Source organism: Saccostrea cucullata, unplaced genomic scaffold (genome assembly GCF_032062105.1).
Source record: "Saccostrea cucullata isolate Sc308-1 unplaced genomic scaffold, CSIRO_AGI_Scuc_v1 ctg2187, whole genome shotgun sequence".
In the NCBI taxonomy this organism is placed as follows: Eukaryota; Metazoa; Mollusca; class Bivalvia; order Ostreida; family Ostreidae; genus Saccostrea; species Saccostrea cuccullata.
The window spans coordinates 19381-36760 of NW_026936961.1; the positions used below are offsets into that span (position 1 = coordinate 19381).

General features: G+C 34.0%; 1 protein-coding gene across 1 annotated transcript; it reads right to left on the reverse strand.

Annotated features, from left to right (window-relative positions):
- Positions 1 to 2163: 2163 nt before the first annotated feature.
- On the reverse strand, positions 2164 to 17171 carry LOC134246940 (uncharacterized). Its single transcript, XM_062729281.1, has 7 exons — positions 17161 to 17171; positions 12693 to 12778; positions 6344 to 6447; positions 5615 to 5947; positions 4509 to 4656; positions 2849 to 2914; positions 2164 to 2306 (listed from the first exon to the last, which is right to left on the reverse strand). The coding sequence occupies exons 1-7, from the start codon at positions 17169 to 17171 to the stop codon at positions 2278 to 2280; spliced, it is 777 nt and encodes a 258-aa protein (XP_062585265.1). The 3' UTR covers positions 2164 to 2277.
- Between the last annotated feature and the right edge of the window lie 209 nt (positions 17172 to 17380).

Genomic DNA, 17380 nt, shown 5'->3' on the forward strand with positions numbered 1-17380 from the left:
AGCTTTGTTTGTTTTTAGGATTCAGTGGGATATGTCATTTTTTAAAGCGTGCATAAAATTCAAATTTCCATGACATTATAGTGTATATGAAGCAGAAAGGTTTACGAAAAACTAAAAATTAACACTGCACACTGAAAAAAAATGTTACGAGCATAGTATATTTTCCTCGACAATACATTATATAGAAAATATACACGCAGTATCCTTGACCCAAGCGCCTTTGACATGCATATGGTATTTACATCTCCCAACTAATTTAAAATTTGAGAGCATGCTCCGAGTACGATCTTTAGAGAACATAGAGAGAAACTACTGACAGATAACTTGATGTTACAGGAATTTCTATGAAAATTATAAAATAAGAGAAGAGCAAAACCGGATCTTTAAAACATCGGAGGTGGGATCAGATACAATGGAGGAGTGAGCATCCCGCTATCTCTTTTTTAGAATTCGATGGTCATTGTAATGACGTTGTTATCAAATATAACTTATCATTGTGTGGTATGTTGGCTGACTCGTTTCATACCAATATAGACTTATATTTCGTCTACCTGATCAATTAACAGTGCTCACGACGAGTGTCACCGGTCAACAGAGGATCGTCCAGCAAATATTATGCCCCAGGATCGAAATATCCCCGGGGTATATTGTTTTTGTCCTGTTTGTCTGTTTGTCTGTTTGTTGTCATTTTAAACTTAGCCCATTATGATAACTATTGCGCCGTCAAGGGAAAGTGTATAATACCCCTTCAGTTTACATCCCAGTCTAGTGTTTGACAAACATATCTTGATTTATTTCTTACTTGTTACAGAGTTTATTAATTACCGGTAGCTAATGATGTGTAAAAGGGATAAGATGTCCCGTGCATCTCGTTATTTTACCGAAATAGAATTTCCGACATGTTGACTTTTAACCAGATCATACCATCAACTTTATCAGTAGCCCTCCTACATTAAGAAATTGATCGTAGATAAAAAAAAGTTTCACCTCAACTGAAAATTTGTACATGCATGTATATGAACATTCTTGTTGCCCCCCTTTTCCCCCCAACATTACTTTTACTATTGAAAATAAAATGTTAATTGAAAGGCTGGTCCCCCCGCGCTTTTACTATAGTAAAGTGATATAATGGATATGTAGTATTGTAAGGGAGAAAAAAATGGTACGGAAGAAATTTGGCATTAGAAAAAAGTGGCCTGTAACACCCCCCCCCCTCCCCCCGCAGGAAATAGCTTAGGATTTTCCAGTTTTGCCGTGCGTTTTCATCTTTAGAAACACTCATTATATTTAAATACCACCAAATTTTTAACGTATGTATACGAAAAGTATGTTTATCAACTTCTGCTAAAGGCAATTAATAACAAAAAAGATTTTTTTGTATAACAACTTTTATTTTTCAGTTAACATGTATATATAGAGAGGCCTATGAGCCTTAACAGTCACCTGGGTTACTCAGATTACTGCTCTAGTCTTAAAAATGTGACTAAATGTGAGGACTCTGTATTCATTACCACGTGAATGAAGATTGTTTCCTTAAAGTCTGGGAATAAAGAAGATTTTTGTCAGAATTTGGTGATTGGTAAAGTAGACATTGCCATCTTGAAGACTGTCTGTCTGAGACATGTTTATGAAGAAAGAAGAAGAGTTTCAAAATGTATTGTATTTCCAATACTTAGTCCTAAGGTTACACAGTATATGTCATTGGGCGCTTTTGCAGTTCGTCAAGATTTTACAACCAAGCAAAATTTTCTAGATATTCCTCTAGATGTCCAAAGGTTATGGAAAATATTGATAGTTTTGGCCATTTTCTCATCCCCATAATGACAGAGAATAGAAAATCCTTAGATGCTGTTTACATAAGTAAGTGGATTTTGACCAACCGGCATATAATTTGAAAATATATTCAAAACATTTAAGACCGACGAACGACGAAATATCCAAACAGAAAACAATCGGTTATTTCTGTTATAAGCGACTCAGGTGACATACAAATGAAGAAAATGAAATGGGAGTATATGGTATGAAATATTCTTATGGTTATGTACAGTAATCTATAACTATTTTCATTGGCCCTAAAGGTCCATACAGGCATAATTCTAAAGGAATGACGGGATGTACATGTATATGGTTATTGCTTTATGAAAGATATACAAACTAGGCAGTATGTTCTTAATCTATTCTGGAGAATATATTTCATTTAAGCAAAAACTTAAACTTTGAAAATCTTCCAATAATTTTCTTATTTGTGTCCTTCAGCTGATCTTCTTCCTTGATTTCTTATTCGTCCTTTTGTAGGGTATTTGCTCCTTAAATATAAAAAAAAATGAGAAACTAACTTATATGCTTCTGGCTTTGCAATATGAGATGTAAATATCAAGTGGTCATCTTAAATTCGGGACAAACATGACGCAAATAATGTTTTATCTCATTCGGACTTCAATGTTATTAATGATAATTTTCTTCATGGAAGGTATAACATTTGAAGTACTACATGTAGTAGCTAGTATATAATGCAAATGGTATAAAATACTGTTTGAGCTTAGTTACATCACATGTCAAAATACTGTATTATTTGACCAATTATCTTTTACTTTGTAATCTAGAAAAGAAGAAATTATCTTACAGCAAAGAAAATACTGGGCACTAGTATAGTGACCAAAAGACCGACCGGTCGACAGGTCCAAAGAAATGCCCCCTCCTCTTTTCATTGGGGATAAAATTAATGAAGTATATAACCAATGAAATGTTATGATGTTTCTGATCAAAATTTAAAATTATTTCTTATTTAAAATTAAATTAAAAAAAAAACATCAAAAGGTAAGAGATTGTGCAAACGAGATAAACTGACCTTCCAAATCCCCACTGCAGACATCTTCATACAACTTCATGTACTCCTCCTGTGTTACTATACCGTCTGTGAAAAAAAAATAAAATTGAAAAAAATAAAGAGTCATTTCATGTTTCATAGTTGCGAAAGAAATCGCCTTCGTTTCCTTATATGTGATTATAGTCATTTTTTAAACCTTATAAATGATTTTCCCATGCATAATTTTGTTTCCCAACGGTAGCTCTTTCTTTTTCTAAAATACAATGAATAAAAATATATAAACTGAAAATAAAACAGGAATCCTTCATGATTTTTTATATTATTATTTTAATGGTTCTTAATTTTTTTTGAAATTCAATAAATTGTTAACCACTTTTGAATCGATTTGTTTTCTAGGGATGTGGACCTATATTTTTCAAATCATTGAAAAGAAACTTATTGATGCCTTTTTCTCAAATAATTCTTTAAATGTCAGAAAAATGTAAGTGTGCTTATGTAAGCAGTATGCCAAATCGAAATAAGCCAAACCTGCTATTCTTGACGCGAAAATAAAATAATCATTTGTTTTTTACAGCGAAAATTACAATCTTTAATTATCCGATGCCATTCTTTTTCAAACACAATAAATAAGCAATCCTTTAGTTATATAAAGTTTCAAAAGTATTGGTTAGACAGATACCTTTAAAAAATCAATCATATATATGTCTTTAAAATTATTGGTGGACAAAGTTACATGCATAATTCGAGGAATTACATTTATTATGAATCTACGTTCACAGTGACATAAACTAATTTTTTCAAACTCTCATTATTACTTTTAAAACAAAAGCAATTTCGAGCCTTGCTAAATTTTGGTAAAACGTAAGACATACAATGTACAACTATATGGTCTACAAAATGATAATAACAATAGAAAAATTTAAATGAAATAAATAAAATTCCTCATTTATATGTTTTGTAAACCCTGGGTATTATATAATAAAAATTTATATCGTCCTTATCTTGTGATTTCTAAATTGTTTTCAATTTGGTTAAGATATAAATTCACCAAAAATTATAACATTGCCAATTCAAAAGATTGCCCGTAAGGATTATTTTATATAAATATTGCATGTAGTTGAGTATAACATTAAAAATGTTCACCCCAAGAAAACCATTGTCAACCGAGCCGCAGCCGAGGTTGACAATGGTTTTCGAGGAGTAATAACTTTCAATGTTACACTCAATTACATGCAATATTTATTATATTATACTGAATATTTTATACAAATACATATAACAGTGAACCGTGAGCGCATAAATTCTGCACAGTCGCCATTTTTTGGTCGCTATTATTATCACCCGTCATCAAGCACTGTTGACTGTTGCTACGCTGGAGGGTGTGGCTTCATTATCCAGCGGGTAATAGTGTTTTTTAACAAATGTTTCTCGACCAATCAGATTCAACTAATTTTCATGAAAGTATAATATAAAAAATTACAACCGCTGATATCTCACCTAAATGCCTGGTAAGGTACCTCAATTTTTTGTGAGAAAACTTGTTTAAGTAGCTATAGTTCAGTGACGAATTCTTGGAAAAAAATATATGTTTTCGAGGAACATGTCGTCTGTCCTTAATATTTAATAATAAAAAGTACGAGCATTCGATTTAAATAAAGAAAACTTTGTTAATGGAACCCACCATTATCCTGGTCTAGCTTCTCGTAGAGTTCTTCCAATTCCACTCGCCCTGTGCTTTGAATCAGAATATCCAGTTCTTCTTTGGTAACGCTGTTGTCATCATTCAAATCAAGCAAGTTGAAGTTACAAATATCTATTCCAGGAACTACCTTTAGAAAAAAAAATATTCATAAACAATATAACAACCCTTGCATTCCTTGCTCCTTCATTTTTTGATTTATTTCACCGTAGTTGTCCAAGTACCTTTAAGAAATCCTGAAAGTGAAATCTTTCTCTTTTTCGGAATAGTTTAATTAACAAAATAAAAAAATAATAATGAATTATGACATGTTTAAATAAATATATATATATATATATATATATATATATATATATATATATATATATATATATATATATATATATATATATATATATATATATATATATATATATATATATAAAGCACATTTTACAACAACTCTTAAACTAACATAACTGCCCTAAGTGAAGAAATATTAATACAGAAAGCACAAAGAAATTCACTTTTACATGGATACCCACTTCCGCCCCAGCCCGGGGTTGAACTCTCGACCTACGGAATCTGTCTCCTAGCAGTGCAGGAACAGCGCGCTAGACCGCTCAGCTATCTAGATATTGGTGTATTGGTAACAATCCTCTGTTAAAAACTAATGTCCAAATAACTGTATCTCACTTCTATTCTCATTGACCGTGTAGTGTAGGGCAGCGCTGCGAGAATTCTATCGGCATCGAAAGCAAGTTTTTGACTTGCCTAGATAGCCGAGCGGTCTAGCGCGCTGTTCCTGCACTGCTAGGAGACAGATTCCGAAGGTCGAGAGTTCAACCCCGGGCTGGGGCGGAAGTGGGTATCCATGTAAAAGTGAATTTCATTGTGCTTATATATATATATATATATATATATATATATATATATATATATAATTTTAATCTTTAACCATCAAAAGTCTGTAAAGTATGTGATCTGCACAAACTTTACTACTCTCCAGTGCATCAAAATCATCAAACGTTGCCATTTTTGTGATGCATTTTCCATATGAACAATGTATTTAATTTCGAAAGATTAATATTAAAATAATTCAGACATACGTTCTCTGTTGACCTCTTCGAAGTCCCTTCAAATCTTTCAATAACATCAAGCACTGTTAATCCCATATCTATGAGTGTGATAGCATTGGCTCCTACATTTCCCGCTCTTTTTGCCTGATTTAAGATAACTCTAAGTCTCTCAATTGATCCAGGTCTCACTGTTAATCGTGGTCTCAGTGTTGGTCGGGGCCGCTGAGGCGGGCGTGGTGTGTTTGGTCTTCGTCTGTCTGGTCTGCGTGGTCTGCCTCGTCTGCCTCCTCTGGCACTTGATTCTGTATGGTCAATTGTTATGAGACAAATCAGGAGGAGAACAAAGAGGTACCGGAACTTGATCTAATTTAGAATATAAAAGTAAAAGAAATAATAATATCAATATATAAACGACAAAAAGAAATTTTGAAATGAAGCATTAAAATAACTATCATAATTTTTTTTTATAAAGATTTATCAGTTTGACTCCACGGTAACATGGCTGAAAATTTGCCGACTTGGCGTTAAACAATATTAAATCATATCAATATGTACGTTTAAGAACAATATGACTAATTCAAACATTTAATGTTATCCAACTGGCACAGAAAACAACAAAAGGAATTATATGTACCTAGATATATTATCAAAATATTATCAAAATTGTAGTTCAATACAATTAAGAATTGCATATATTTCAAATAGGCTTATTTAAATTTATAAAACAGTGCATAAAAACGTAAATAAAAAAGCTATTACCATGATTTTGATGATGTCTCTGACTTCGAAGATAAAGAGGAATGTTCTTTGGGACTTATTTATACTGATTTCAAATAATGACAATGACGTCATAAATCCAGAATCTGTTAATTATCTACAAGTCCAAAGTACAAGCCACTTATCTACTTACAAAAAGTTTTTCTTAAACTTTATTTATCAAATTATTACATAATAATTAAACTAGGGCTACTTGTAAAACAAAATATTGGAAAGCGACTCTTGATCTTTAGACTAGGTCAAACATTTGAAACATGCATTAGGCGTGTAGGTAAAGCGTGAGATTTGAGACTATACTAGTATTATATGACATCCTGTTTTTAAAATATTTCAAAAACAAAAGAGGTTTACTTTCAGATAGGTAGGACTTATTAACATGTTTTAAAATAAAGATGACTTACAGTTCGAGAAAATAATTAATTTAAGAATATTTTTATACAAAATAACAACAAATAAATCAAGCAAGGTACAAACTTTATGAAGTTTAGGTTCAATACTCAATTGTTATCTTAGAAACTAATGGTCTGTCTGATATATGTTCAAGGAATAAAGAGAATTTCAAATTAGTAAAATGTTTTTAAATTATTGAGGTCATATGCATGGGGACTGTAACATTCAATGTTTGAGTAGAGGACTAAGTACTCATTACAGTTATGTAAACATCTCTAAATCTTCTGCTAGATGTCCAGGTAAGAAGTACTCTTAATTGTGTGAACTTTCAATACACGGCCGCTTAGCCCAACCAACTGAGGGCTGAACACTGCGTCATCAATTAATTTTTTTTGTACAAGTTGATGCATTAATTTTCATTTTATCTTTGTGCCCACAGAATATGGTGGTCTTCAGGAAAAAAACTGCTAATTTTCAAAGATTCAAAGTATCGTTATAGTATCGTTTTACTAAAAAAATATTGTATAGTGAATATTATCAGTAAATAGTATAGTAAATATTTAAAACACTTTATCATGTCTATAGTCTATAATGAAATTCTGTAGAAGCGTGCGGAAAGAGGGATGTTCTTATATATTTCATAGACATTCTCTTATATGTCTCTGTATATTTTTTTTTATTAATCTGAAAATTTGAGATATATAGGCCTGCCGCCTCGGGCAAGATTTTCACCTTTAGGTCCAAAAAATCATATGCGTTTCCCCCAAACCCAGTCAATCAGAATGACTGTATAATATTTTATGAAACACAGAGAAATTCGCTTTTATATGAATGCCAACATCCACTGGGAGGTTGCATTACATTTACAAAAAAAATTAAATAAAAAATATACCGCTGTTATTACTATACACAAATATAGAAAGCACAAAGAAATTTACTTTTATAGGGATACCCATGTCATTTCCGCTGGGTAGTTGTGGTAAAATATGCTTTAAAGAAAGAAAAAATAATTATCATTACAACGTGTTTTAGCAACGATCATTTAATAAAATTAAAGTCCAAATTCTCTAACTCATTTTCACTATCACTATCTCATATCTCACGATTCTCGAAGACATTTTAGTGTAAGGTCAGCGAGAATTCCATCGGTATCGATAACAAGTTTTTTGACATGCCTAGATAGCCGAGCGGTCTATCGCGCTGTTCCTGTACTGCTATGAGACTGTGATTCTATAGATCGAGAGTTCAACCCTGGGTTCTGTGAAAATGGGGTATCCTTATAAAAGTAAATTTCTTTGTGCTTTCTATATTAGTATGCGGTATAGTTAATAAAACGGTATGGCTTTAATTCCGGTTTCCTGGTCTTAATGTGGAAGAAAACTGAAACGAAGGAGGAAGGAAACCTGGCCGGAGAGAGATTACAGAATAAAACTAAAAAGGGAAAAAAGCAAAAATAGGGGAAGGGAAACTTTAACACCATTTTTTTCTCCTTCTATCCATGTAATTGCGGAAGAAACTTAGAAGACAAAGAAAAAGGGATAAATGTTGGAGAAAATGATCCAGTTAGAATCAAGAAATAGAAAGGATGATCTTAAACGATGTGAAAAATTGCAAAAGTAATGAAATTTTATGATACACATGTTTCACAAAATATGACCTTTTTCATATCTAAACGTATGGTTATTTGTAACTAGGTTTCTTTTCAAAAGAGTAAGCTATATTTGAATACTTTTATAGCATTCAGCTCTACTCAGTATTCATATACCCATTTTGCAGAATTATAACTTTAAACAATTGAATGAGTAATTAAACATGAATAGAATTCCAGTTATAAAGGATTAGTCGATTAAAATTACAAATTGTAATCGCAAAAACAAACAAAAATGGGCTTCAGTTCTTGACTTGGTATACATTTTAGCTTTTTAAAGTTTTTTTAGAAAGTGAATATGGAATATATGGTAATATTTACATTTCCAATGTCTGTCCGAGATAAAATTACCAATTGTAAATGTAATTTATTTCCTCATGAATGTTTTGGCGCGGTTCCAAAAGAAAACCACGTGCAGGGCGGGACAACACCTAGAGAGAAGCAGGCTTTGAGCCCGTGGATTGGCGGAATCAAAGCATGTAAATATAAGGAAAAACTGTCAGATTTTTCGAATTTATGAAGATGATCAATGGATTGGCTTGTGTGATAATTTTATGCATACACGCCTTCGGCGTTTATGCAAATTATCACACAAGCCAATCCATTGATCACTTCATGAATTCGAAAAATAAGACAGTTATTCCTTAAATAAAAAATGTATGAATTTAATTGAACAAACGATTTTTTATTGAAAACAATAAACATCATTTCGAGACCGAGGAGTTATGCTGTACCATTCACGACAACAAGACCTTTATTTCTGTAGTACTAAAAGGTCTAAAATACGTTTTAATAGTTTTCTCTTTAGAGAAATAGATATAGATCACCATGTCGTGATTAGGCTGAACATACCATTTTACACAAGAGGGGTATTTGTTTGTTTGTATCGATAACAATGGAATGCAGATGATTTGAGCTTTTGTTGCATTAAGAATATTCCTTAATCATGTTAATTGTCCTCCACTTTCGTTAAAATTAACAGGTGTTACTTTTGACCTGTCCGTTTGTCTTTCACACTTTTGTTTTCGCACGATATCTTGAGAAGCCATTGGACTTTTGCAATTACAAGGGGTGATCAAAAAGTTCGCGAATCATCTCTATAGAACAGAATGAAAGGAAAAGTGCACGTAAGCAATACTTAATGGGCCCTTTTTCTGTGCCATTTTACTTCCGAATATATTACCAAATCGTTCTTTATTGGTAATACTTAGATACTAGTGGATATTTCTAATTAAAAAACATGTTAAGCACCATTTAAATCAGCATGGATTTGAAACAATTGAATATTTTTAAATGCCTATGGATACCCTGTAAATCCGGAAAAGTCGTACCAAACCTTCTTTTAGTTTCGTTTATGTAAATCAAGGCCAATAGATATTTAAATCGATACTTGAACAATCTGATAGTGGATCATAGTCGGGCGCATTTGCGGAATATATTTCTTGCGCCAAACCTGTTTTTAAAAATATTGGATGAAGTTGTGTAGTTGTCTGTAGTTAAAATGATTAAACTAAGAAATTGGTACTCTTGCATTTGAAAAATTACAATAATAGTTTCATTGAATTTGAAATTAAAAAGGTGTATTATAGGAGGCTTTCTATACCTGTTTCGTCTTGCATGACGGTTAAAAATGTTTGACACTTTAATTTATGAACAACACTAAGCTCTTTTTACCCTCCCGTGTTCTAAAAAACAAAAACATACAAACATCTCTAAGCGGCACGACTTTGACTTACTGAAACAAAACCTAGCTGCCTATGTTTTACAGTGAGCACTTTCGAGGAATGTTTACCTGGGTAGAACTCACGTGACTATCAGTATTTTAATAATTTATTCCACACGTGGGTTCAACATGGGTCATACAGGTAAACAGCTCTCACTTGCTGTAGGAAAAACATTGTACTTTTTACACATTTTTAATATTTTAAGTACGAGCCTAATCGTGTGCAAATTTCATACTTTCACACAAGTTTTATAAATGTATTATGCGTCTTTTGTCATTCGCACAAGTTTGCACAACATAGTTAACATAAGCTTTGAAATGAATGACCGTTTTCAATTTACTATAGAAAATCAAAAATGTCGGCTGACCCCTACCATATGGAAGGGAATTACCGCCAAAAGTCTATGTATCTTGCTTTTATTCTTATTCTGCCTACTTCTTTATGCTTTGTTATTATTGTAATTATATGTCACTTTATTGTTTTCGTATTCGTCTTTATTACATTACAATTGAGCTTTTATCGTTCTTTATATTGTCCTTACTTCTATGTTGCTTTATTCTTGTGAATACATTCTACTTTCTTTTAATTTGATACTGTTTTTTAAATAAACTATCTTGATTATCTCGATTACGAACGTAAATTCAATCATGTAAACAATGCCGCCTAGCGTTATAATGCGGCACTAAATTCAATGAAGACGAATGTAAGTTGTCCGAATTTAGTGCCGCATTATAACGCTAGGTGGCAGGGTGTTCGCTATACGAGTGTTGGTAAAAATAGGTTAGCAAACCCGGACCGGGGTTATTAAAGATTTTTCAATTTTCTGCCTTATTACTTTATCAATCGAACTTAAATTTTCAAATGATGTTTGTTATAAGTTCAGGTATGTACCCGATAATGCCATTCCCTCGGAAAATGGTAAGATTAATTTCCCCTGGAAAACTGACTACATAGTGATGCTTCCTTCGGAAGACTATGCAGTGAGACTTCCTCCGGGGAAGTTTCAATATATAGCTAGTCTTCCGTGGGGAATCTAGCTGTATATAGCAATTCGTCCCCCTTCATAGCAACCCCTCCCCCGAATATTTTTTTAAATCGTAAAACAATGGTTATATGCTAACGTTTTCAGTTTTTTAAGGAAAGTTATACGTCCTACATGAATAAATGTTTAAATGAAACCATTTAATAGTGGTTAATAATTAAATCATTTTAACCATTTAATTTAACATAGATAATCTTCACGAGTACAAATGGATAATGAATCCCGCCCCCCCCCCCCGGATGCCCCTCCACTCGGGTGCATTCGCCCGCGTGGCACTGTGGTTACGGCGTCTGCTCTAGGGTCACGAAACACAGTAGTAAGGAGTCAATCAATACGTCGTGGGTTCGAATCCCACTATGGGACGTGGAGTTCGGTCCTTCGGATGAGATCTAGAGCGTATTATTCGAGGTCCCGTATCGCAGTAGGTGCTGGCCCGATAAATGCTAGAAAAATACTTCACATTAATGATGTCATATTTGCAGAATGGTAAACCTTCATGCCATATTCTTTCCTGATTTATCAGAGTCATTTATTTAGCTAATATTGAAACCAGTTTCAAAACTTTTTGATGTCATTACATTTTTAGGGCGCAATAAAGCTAAAACCATTCCTTCTTCTTTGCAGCTATCCACCGGCAAGAGGTGGCTTCTCCATTTGAGTTAAAAATTCTCCAATTTAAAGGGACGTTATACAATCATACCCCCAAGTCTCAATATATATACATGTATATATACACTGACTTCCGTCTGTACGACATCCTATGGGGTAAGTTTCACCGGTAGAGGGGAGGATGCCACGAAACATTTTCCTAAACGTAACATACTTTTTACTACTGGAAAAGTTCAGCGAAAGGCTTGTTGCCTCCATCCTTTACACTTTTTGTTGCAGTACTAATCACATGCTAATACAATGTAGTCAATTCATATATTAAAGTAGTCATGTACTTAGTGGCATATGTACATATGAGTTATATTTGGTACTGAAAAAAAGTTGACGACCCCCCCCCCACCACCACCACCACCACCACCATCAAATATAGAATTTTCAAGTTTTAAGATTTTTTTAACTCTCCTGAGTCCTGGCTGATGTATAATACGGTGTGTACTAAAAGATATTTCTTTTCTTTATTAAAAAGTGCTATTTCAATATAAAATATTAATGCATGAAAAAAAGACTGGGGAGTTTCTAGTATGCCTGGGGTGTAGCCTGGTTCCAACTTTGCCTACCAATAACACTCCTCACTCCTTTGCAAAGCCCCGTCCCTAGAATCACACGCAGGAGCAATTACTATTTGTTGTGAAATAACGTTAACTTCAGTGGAACCGGTGACGGATTTAAGGAGGGGGCGCATCCGGCGCCCCCCGCCCCCCTAAAATTGTCAAAGTTAACATAAATCACAGTTTCGTCTAGAAAATGTAAATATGCCTACTTGGTAGACCTCATTTTTACCCTACAAAATCTCTAGAACCCAGGGGCTTCCGGGGGTTCGCCCCCTGAGCCCCCACCAGGACTTTGCCCTTGACCTACTGGGAGCCTCAAGGCGGCCTCCAGACCCCTTGCCTTCTTTTGGCGCCCCTCTAACTTCAATTCCTAGATCCACGCCTGTGAATGTCCTGAAAAACAACTCAATTTATAAATTTATAAAGGGACATCTGGTATCAAAATATTTAACGTTTTTATGTCAATTAAACTGTAAAGCGGGAATTCAATTATCCAACAAATAACTTTAGTGGAGTGATATTTTTTCAGGCGAGAGAACAGTGACGTAGCATCGTTTTTGAAAATTCAAGCCATCCGCTGAAAACAACTTGACAAGCAAAAAAAAAAAAAAAAAAACAAAACAAAACAAAAAAAAAAAAACAAACAAAAAACAAAAAACCAAGGAAATTGTCCAAACTTGAAAATACATAGGCGTCGATCGGAACCGCAGAGAAAGGGGGGTTTAGCCCCCACTTTTCCCCAAAGTTAGACTTAGTATAGACATTGAACATTACTGCGTAGGTTTATCCCCCCCCCCCCCCCCCACTTTCCATGGACTCGATGCAGCATAGGTTTTAAATGTGGAAAGTGGTGGTGTTTTGAAAAAAAGAAATTGGCACTGAAATTTGACCCCCCCCCCCCCCATCACCACCACCACACACACACGATATAGGATTTTTGTGTTTGGACAGTGGACATTTCTCTCTTTTTTTTTTTTGCTTGTCAAGTTTTTTTTGAAGGGCTAATAAATATTTCTTCCGCTTAACCCCCCCCCCCCCAGCCCCAACTTTCACTTTGCTTCCGATGCCAATGAAATCATATTAAGGGGGCAGGTGGGTTTTGGGTTAGATTCAACTTCTTCTATAGTATCAAATTTAAATGTTATCCCTACTATACTATATTAACCTTATTTGACCCTTACCCTTACAAAAAGTGGGTCGGCCTTTCAATGAGCATATTCAGTAAAGTACCGGTATATAAAGTTATGTTTAAAAAAAAGAGGCCGCTATTCCTGTGTGCCCAGAGGAAATAAATATGGAGTTTCCATCATTGGATCGGGTGATCGGACTCGGTCTTCAGATGTTCGATTGATAAAGTATTAAGGCAGAAAATTGAAAAATCTTTAATAACCTTGGTCCGGGTTTGCTTACCTAGTTTTACCATCACTCGTAGCGAACACCTCTGCCACCTAGCGTTATAATGCGGCACTAAATTTTGACAACTTGTATTCGTCTTCATTGAATATGCTTCATTCTTTGTGTGATTGAATTCACGTTCGTAATTGAGATAATCATTTAAGAAACTGTGTCAATTTAAAAGAAAGTAAAATGAATTAACAAGAATAAAGCAACATAGAAGTAAGGGCAAAATGAAGAAGGATAAAAGTAAAAGTGAAATGCAATGAAGACGAATATGAAAACAATAAAGTGACGTATAATTACAATAATAACAAAGCATAAAGAAGTAGGCAGAATAAGAATAAAAGCAAGATACATAGACTTTTGGCGGTACCACATTGTATAGTTTTGTTCTTTGTATATTCGTGGATTTCAGCGGTAAAATTTGTTGAATCGTATGGTTTAGATATCAAGTAATGATTTGAGATGAAAAATTTTGCTTAATTTGATTATTTATTTTTTCACATTTTACCGAGGCCCATAAGTGCACTCGTTCTTTGGCACACATAAAGGCATACACATTTTCTATAAATAGCATATGTAAAGGAACATTTTTCCTCGTGTTTGTGACGTCACAAGGTGAAAATGACGTCATAAGATAGATCACTTGTGACAAAATATGGTTGAATCAGTCGTATTCGAGAATCGAACGGCTGTAAAGTTAAATGTATATCTTGGAAATCCCTTATAATAATTTGTACAAGGCTTCTGAAGACAAAGGACTTGCCAGAAGTTTTGTCATTAATTGGATTGATTGTTTAAGTGAAGGAAGGGAGATGTTTAAATACGATGTTTGTTCTGTTGCCCAGTGAAAGCAATCTGGGAGAGAGACGTGTCATTTTGTGAAGCAATTTGATATGAAAGATTCACAACTTACAGCTAGAAAAATAAATGAATGTCTTTAAAATTACATAATTATCAAATCCCTAAAATATCGTTTACTTTTGACTTTAAAATATCAGGAATGGTAAAGTAAAGATACCCATACTTTATCCACATGAAATAAATTACGCTCAAAAGACAGAGGACTTGGATTTTTATGGTCACCATGTTTATTCTGCAGAAGGATATCATTATCCACCCATACTATTGCCGAGAGAAGGCCATTTCTGACAAATGAACTGTTTTTGTTGCAAAAAATAACTTGCGTGGTAAGAAATATAAGAGTCGGAAAAAATTAAGCTTCTGTAACAGAACGCTAAGGAGTTTGTCACATGACCGCCTATATCACGTGATCCGCACATGGGCAGAATGGGTTTAGATGCGCATTAAAATAGGAGAAGGCTACTTTGAAACATTCTCAACACTGAAACCCTACATCATTTCTTTTTCGGAAGTTATTCAATTAGTTCGCGAACTTTTTAATCACACTTTTTAATAAATATTATATCACAACTCTATATGTCCTGAGGAAGACGCCCTATCAATGTAATAAATTTTAACATTCTGCAGTGTGTAAGACTTGCATTTCCGAGCGGTATCTTAAGAAGCTTTTGCAATGGAATTATATATTATAATTCCCTATGCCCCCCTTCGGAAGTGTCTCGTCCCTTCAACTCACCAACCCTATAAAATCCCACATGCTCCTTTTTTCCATAAGCGAGGGACAGAGATTCTCTGTATTAGCCTGTTGCTCATAAAACAATTATAACATCAATTGATTAGTTTTTATGAATGCAAATTAATCTTCTTAAAATGTTCCTTATCAGCAGACCTATTTCTATTTTCACATGAAGCAGAATTTATGCAAATTTTTATGCGTGAAAAGAAAACACTTGCTGAGGCCTTCAACTCGACATTCAGATAAATCGACGACGTATTCACACCTCCTAACCTCATTAGCATAAATCGGAAGAATTCGGAGATAAACGTAATAAAATATGAACAAAATCCGTAAACGTCCGAACAGCTTTCCTCGCGAGAATTCAGCGAGACCAACGTGCTACAGGTAAAAATCGAGAGAGAAATTCAACATGGAAAAAGAGGTAAAACTTTATGTTATCTCGATTTATAAAATTTGTAAATTGCAAAAAGTTGAAAAACAAACGTTTCTTTACCTGAAAAGTGAAAGGAGGTTTGCAGTTTCTTATTCTGTCAAGTGCTATTGCACTTCAAAGTGTCAAAACAGCACCTCTCGATTTTGTAAACATGTTTCCACGTGGAAGGGAGTAGTTGTGATGGTTAAGATTAACCCACATACATTGATTTAGTGAACAAAAACACTCGTAAGTAGAATTTCATATATTTTTTCGATTACCTCTAGCACAAAATGGTTAAATATTTTAGGGCATGGTTGTCAACAGTCAAATGCTGTTAATAGCATGTCTAAAATTGAAGAGAAAATGCAGGTGTGCTATAGTTCGTTCCTACTTGTATCTGTTGTAAGGTAGTCTACTATGCATGCATACGCATATAAAAGTCATTATTCTTACTTATCAATACCCAGTGATTTGTGAGAACCATATGTGTTTTTTTCAAATACCAAGAGACTAAAATTTAATTCTATCCGTACTCATGTGTATGCTCAAGAAGTTCTTCCGAATTTCCTCTACACATATACATGTGTACCTGGATAAAGGATTAAAGGTTTGTTTACATTTGTTTGCAGTTTTCATAGTGTCAGCTGTTTATATTAATCATGAAGTTTTCACTAGAGCCTTCTGATCAAAATATAGTTGTTACTTTTCTAATTTAATGTCATAGAATTTATGATCAGATGATGTCAATGCAGTTCTCACATACTTGTGTATATCAGGTATGAAACTTAACATATGCAGTTGTCGCCCATGTGGCGCAGTGATTAGAGCATCTGCTCTGGAGACGGGGAGTAAGGAGTCAATCCTTATGTCGCTAATTCGAATCCCACTGTTGGACGTGGAGACTGGTCCTTGGATGAGACCGTATAAACCGAGGCCCCATGTCGCTGTAGGTGCTGGCACAAAAAAGATTCCTCCCTGCTGAAAGGTCGGGCCCTCACCCAAAATTTGTAGCCCTCCGCCGGCAAGTGGTGGTGTCTCCAAATGAGTGAAAAATTCTCGAGAGGGCCATTCTAAACAACATACATTTGTCAGTCAATCAATCACATATGCATTTTATGAAAAATTTGAATATTTCTATGTGTAAAGTATTGCCTAGGAAACCCCAAATATGTTTTCTCAGATTGCTTTCAATGGGCACCAGAACAAACATCATTTTTAAACATCTCCCTTCCTTCTTCCTCTCTAGCCTTTTGAAGTAAAAAGATAAGTTATTTTTATCTCATTCTATTCATCTTTATTTACAAGTCTACCTATCATCAAAATTACGAACGGTGGAGAGCTTCAAATTTTGTCCTTTACCTGGCATACATGGCTAATTGAGCAATGAAGGTAGGTAATAGCTACATGTAGCTCTCACTGGTATTGCATGCTTAAACTATATATATGAATTACATATTGTAATTACACTTGTATTTTAAACCAGATTAGTAAAGAAAGAAACAGTTGAATATTTTTACTCTGAATTTTATTATAAGGTTGATTATCTTTCAAAAATGGAACTTTAATTTTTTTGAGTAGG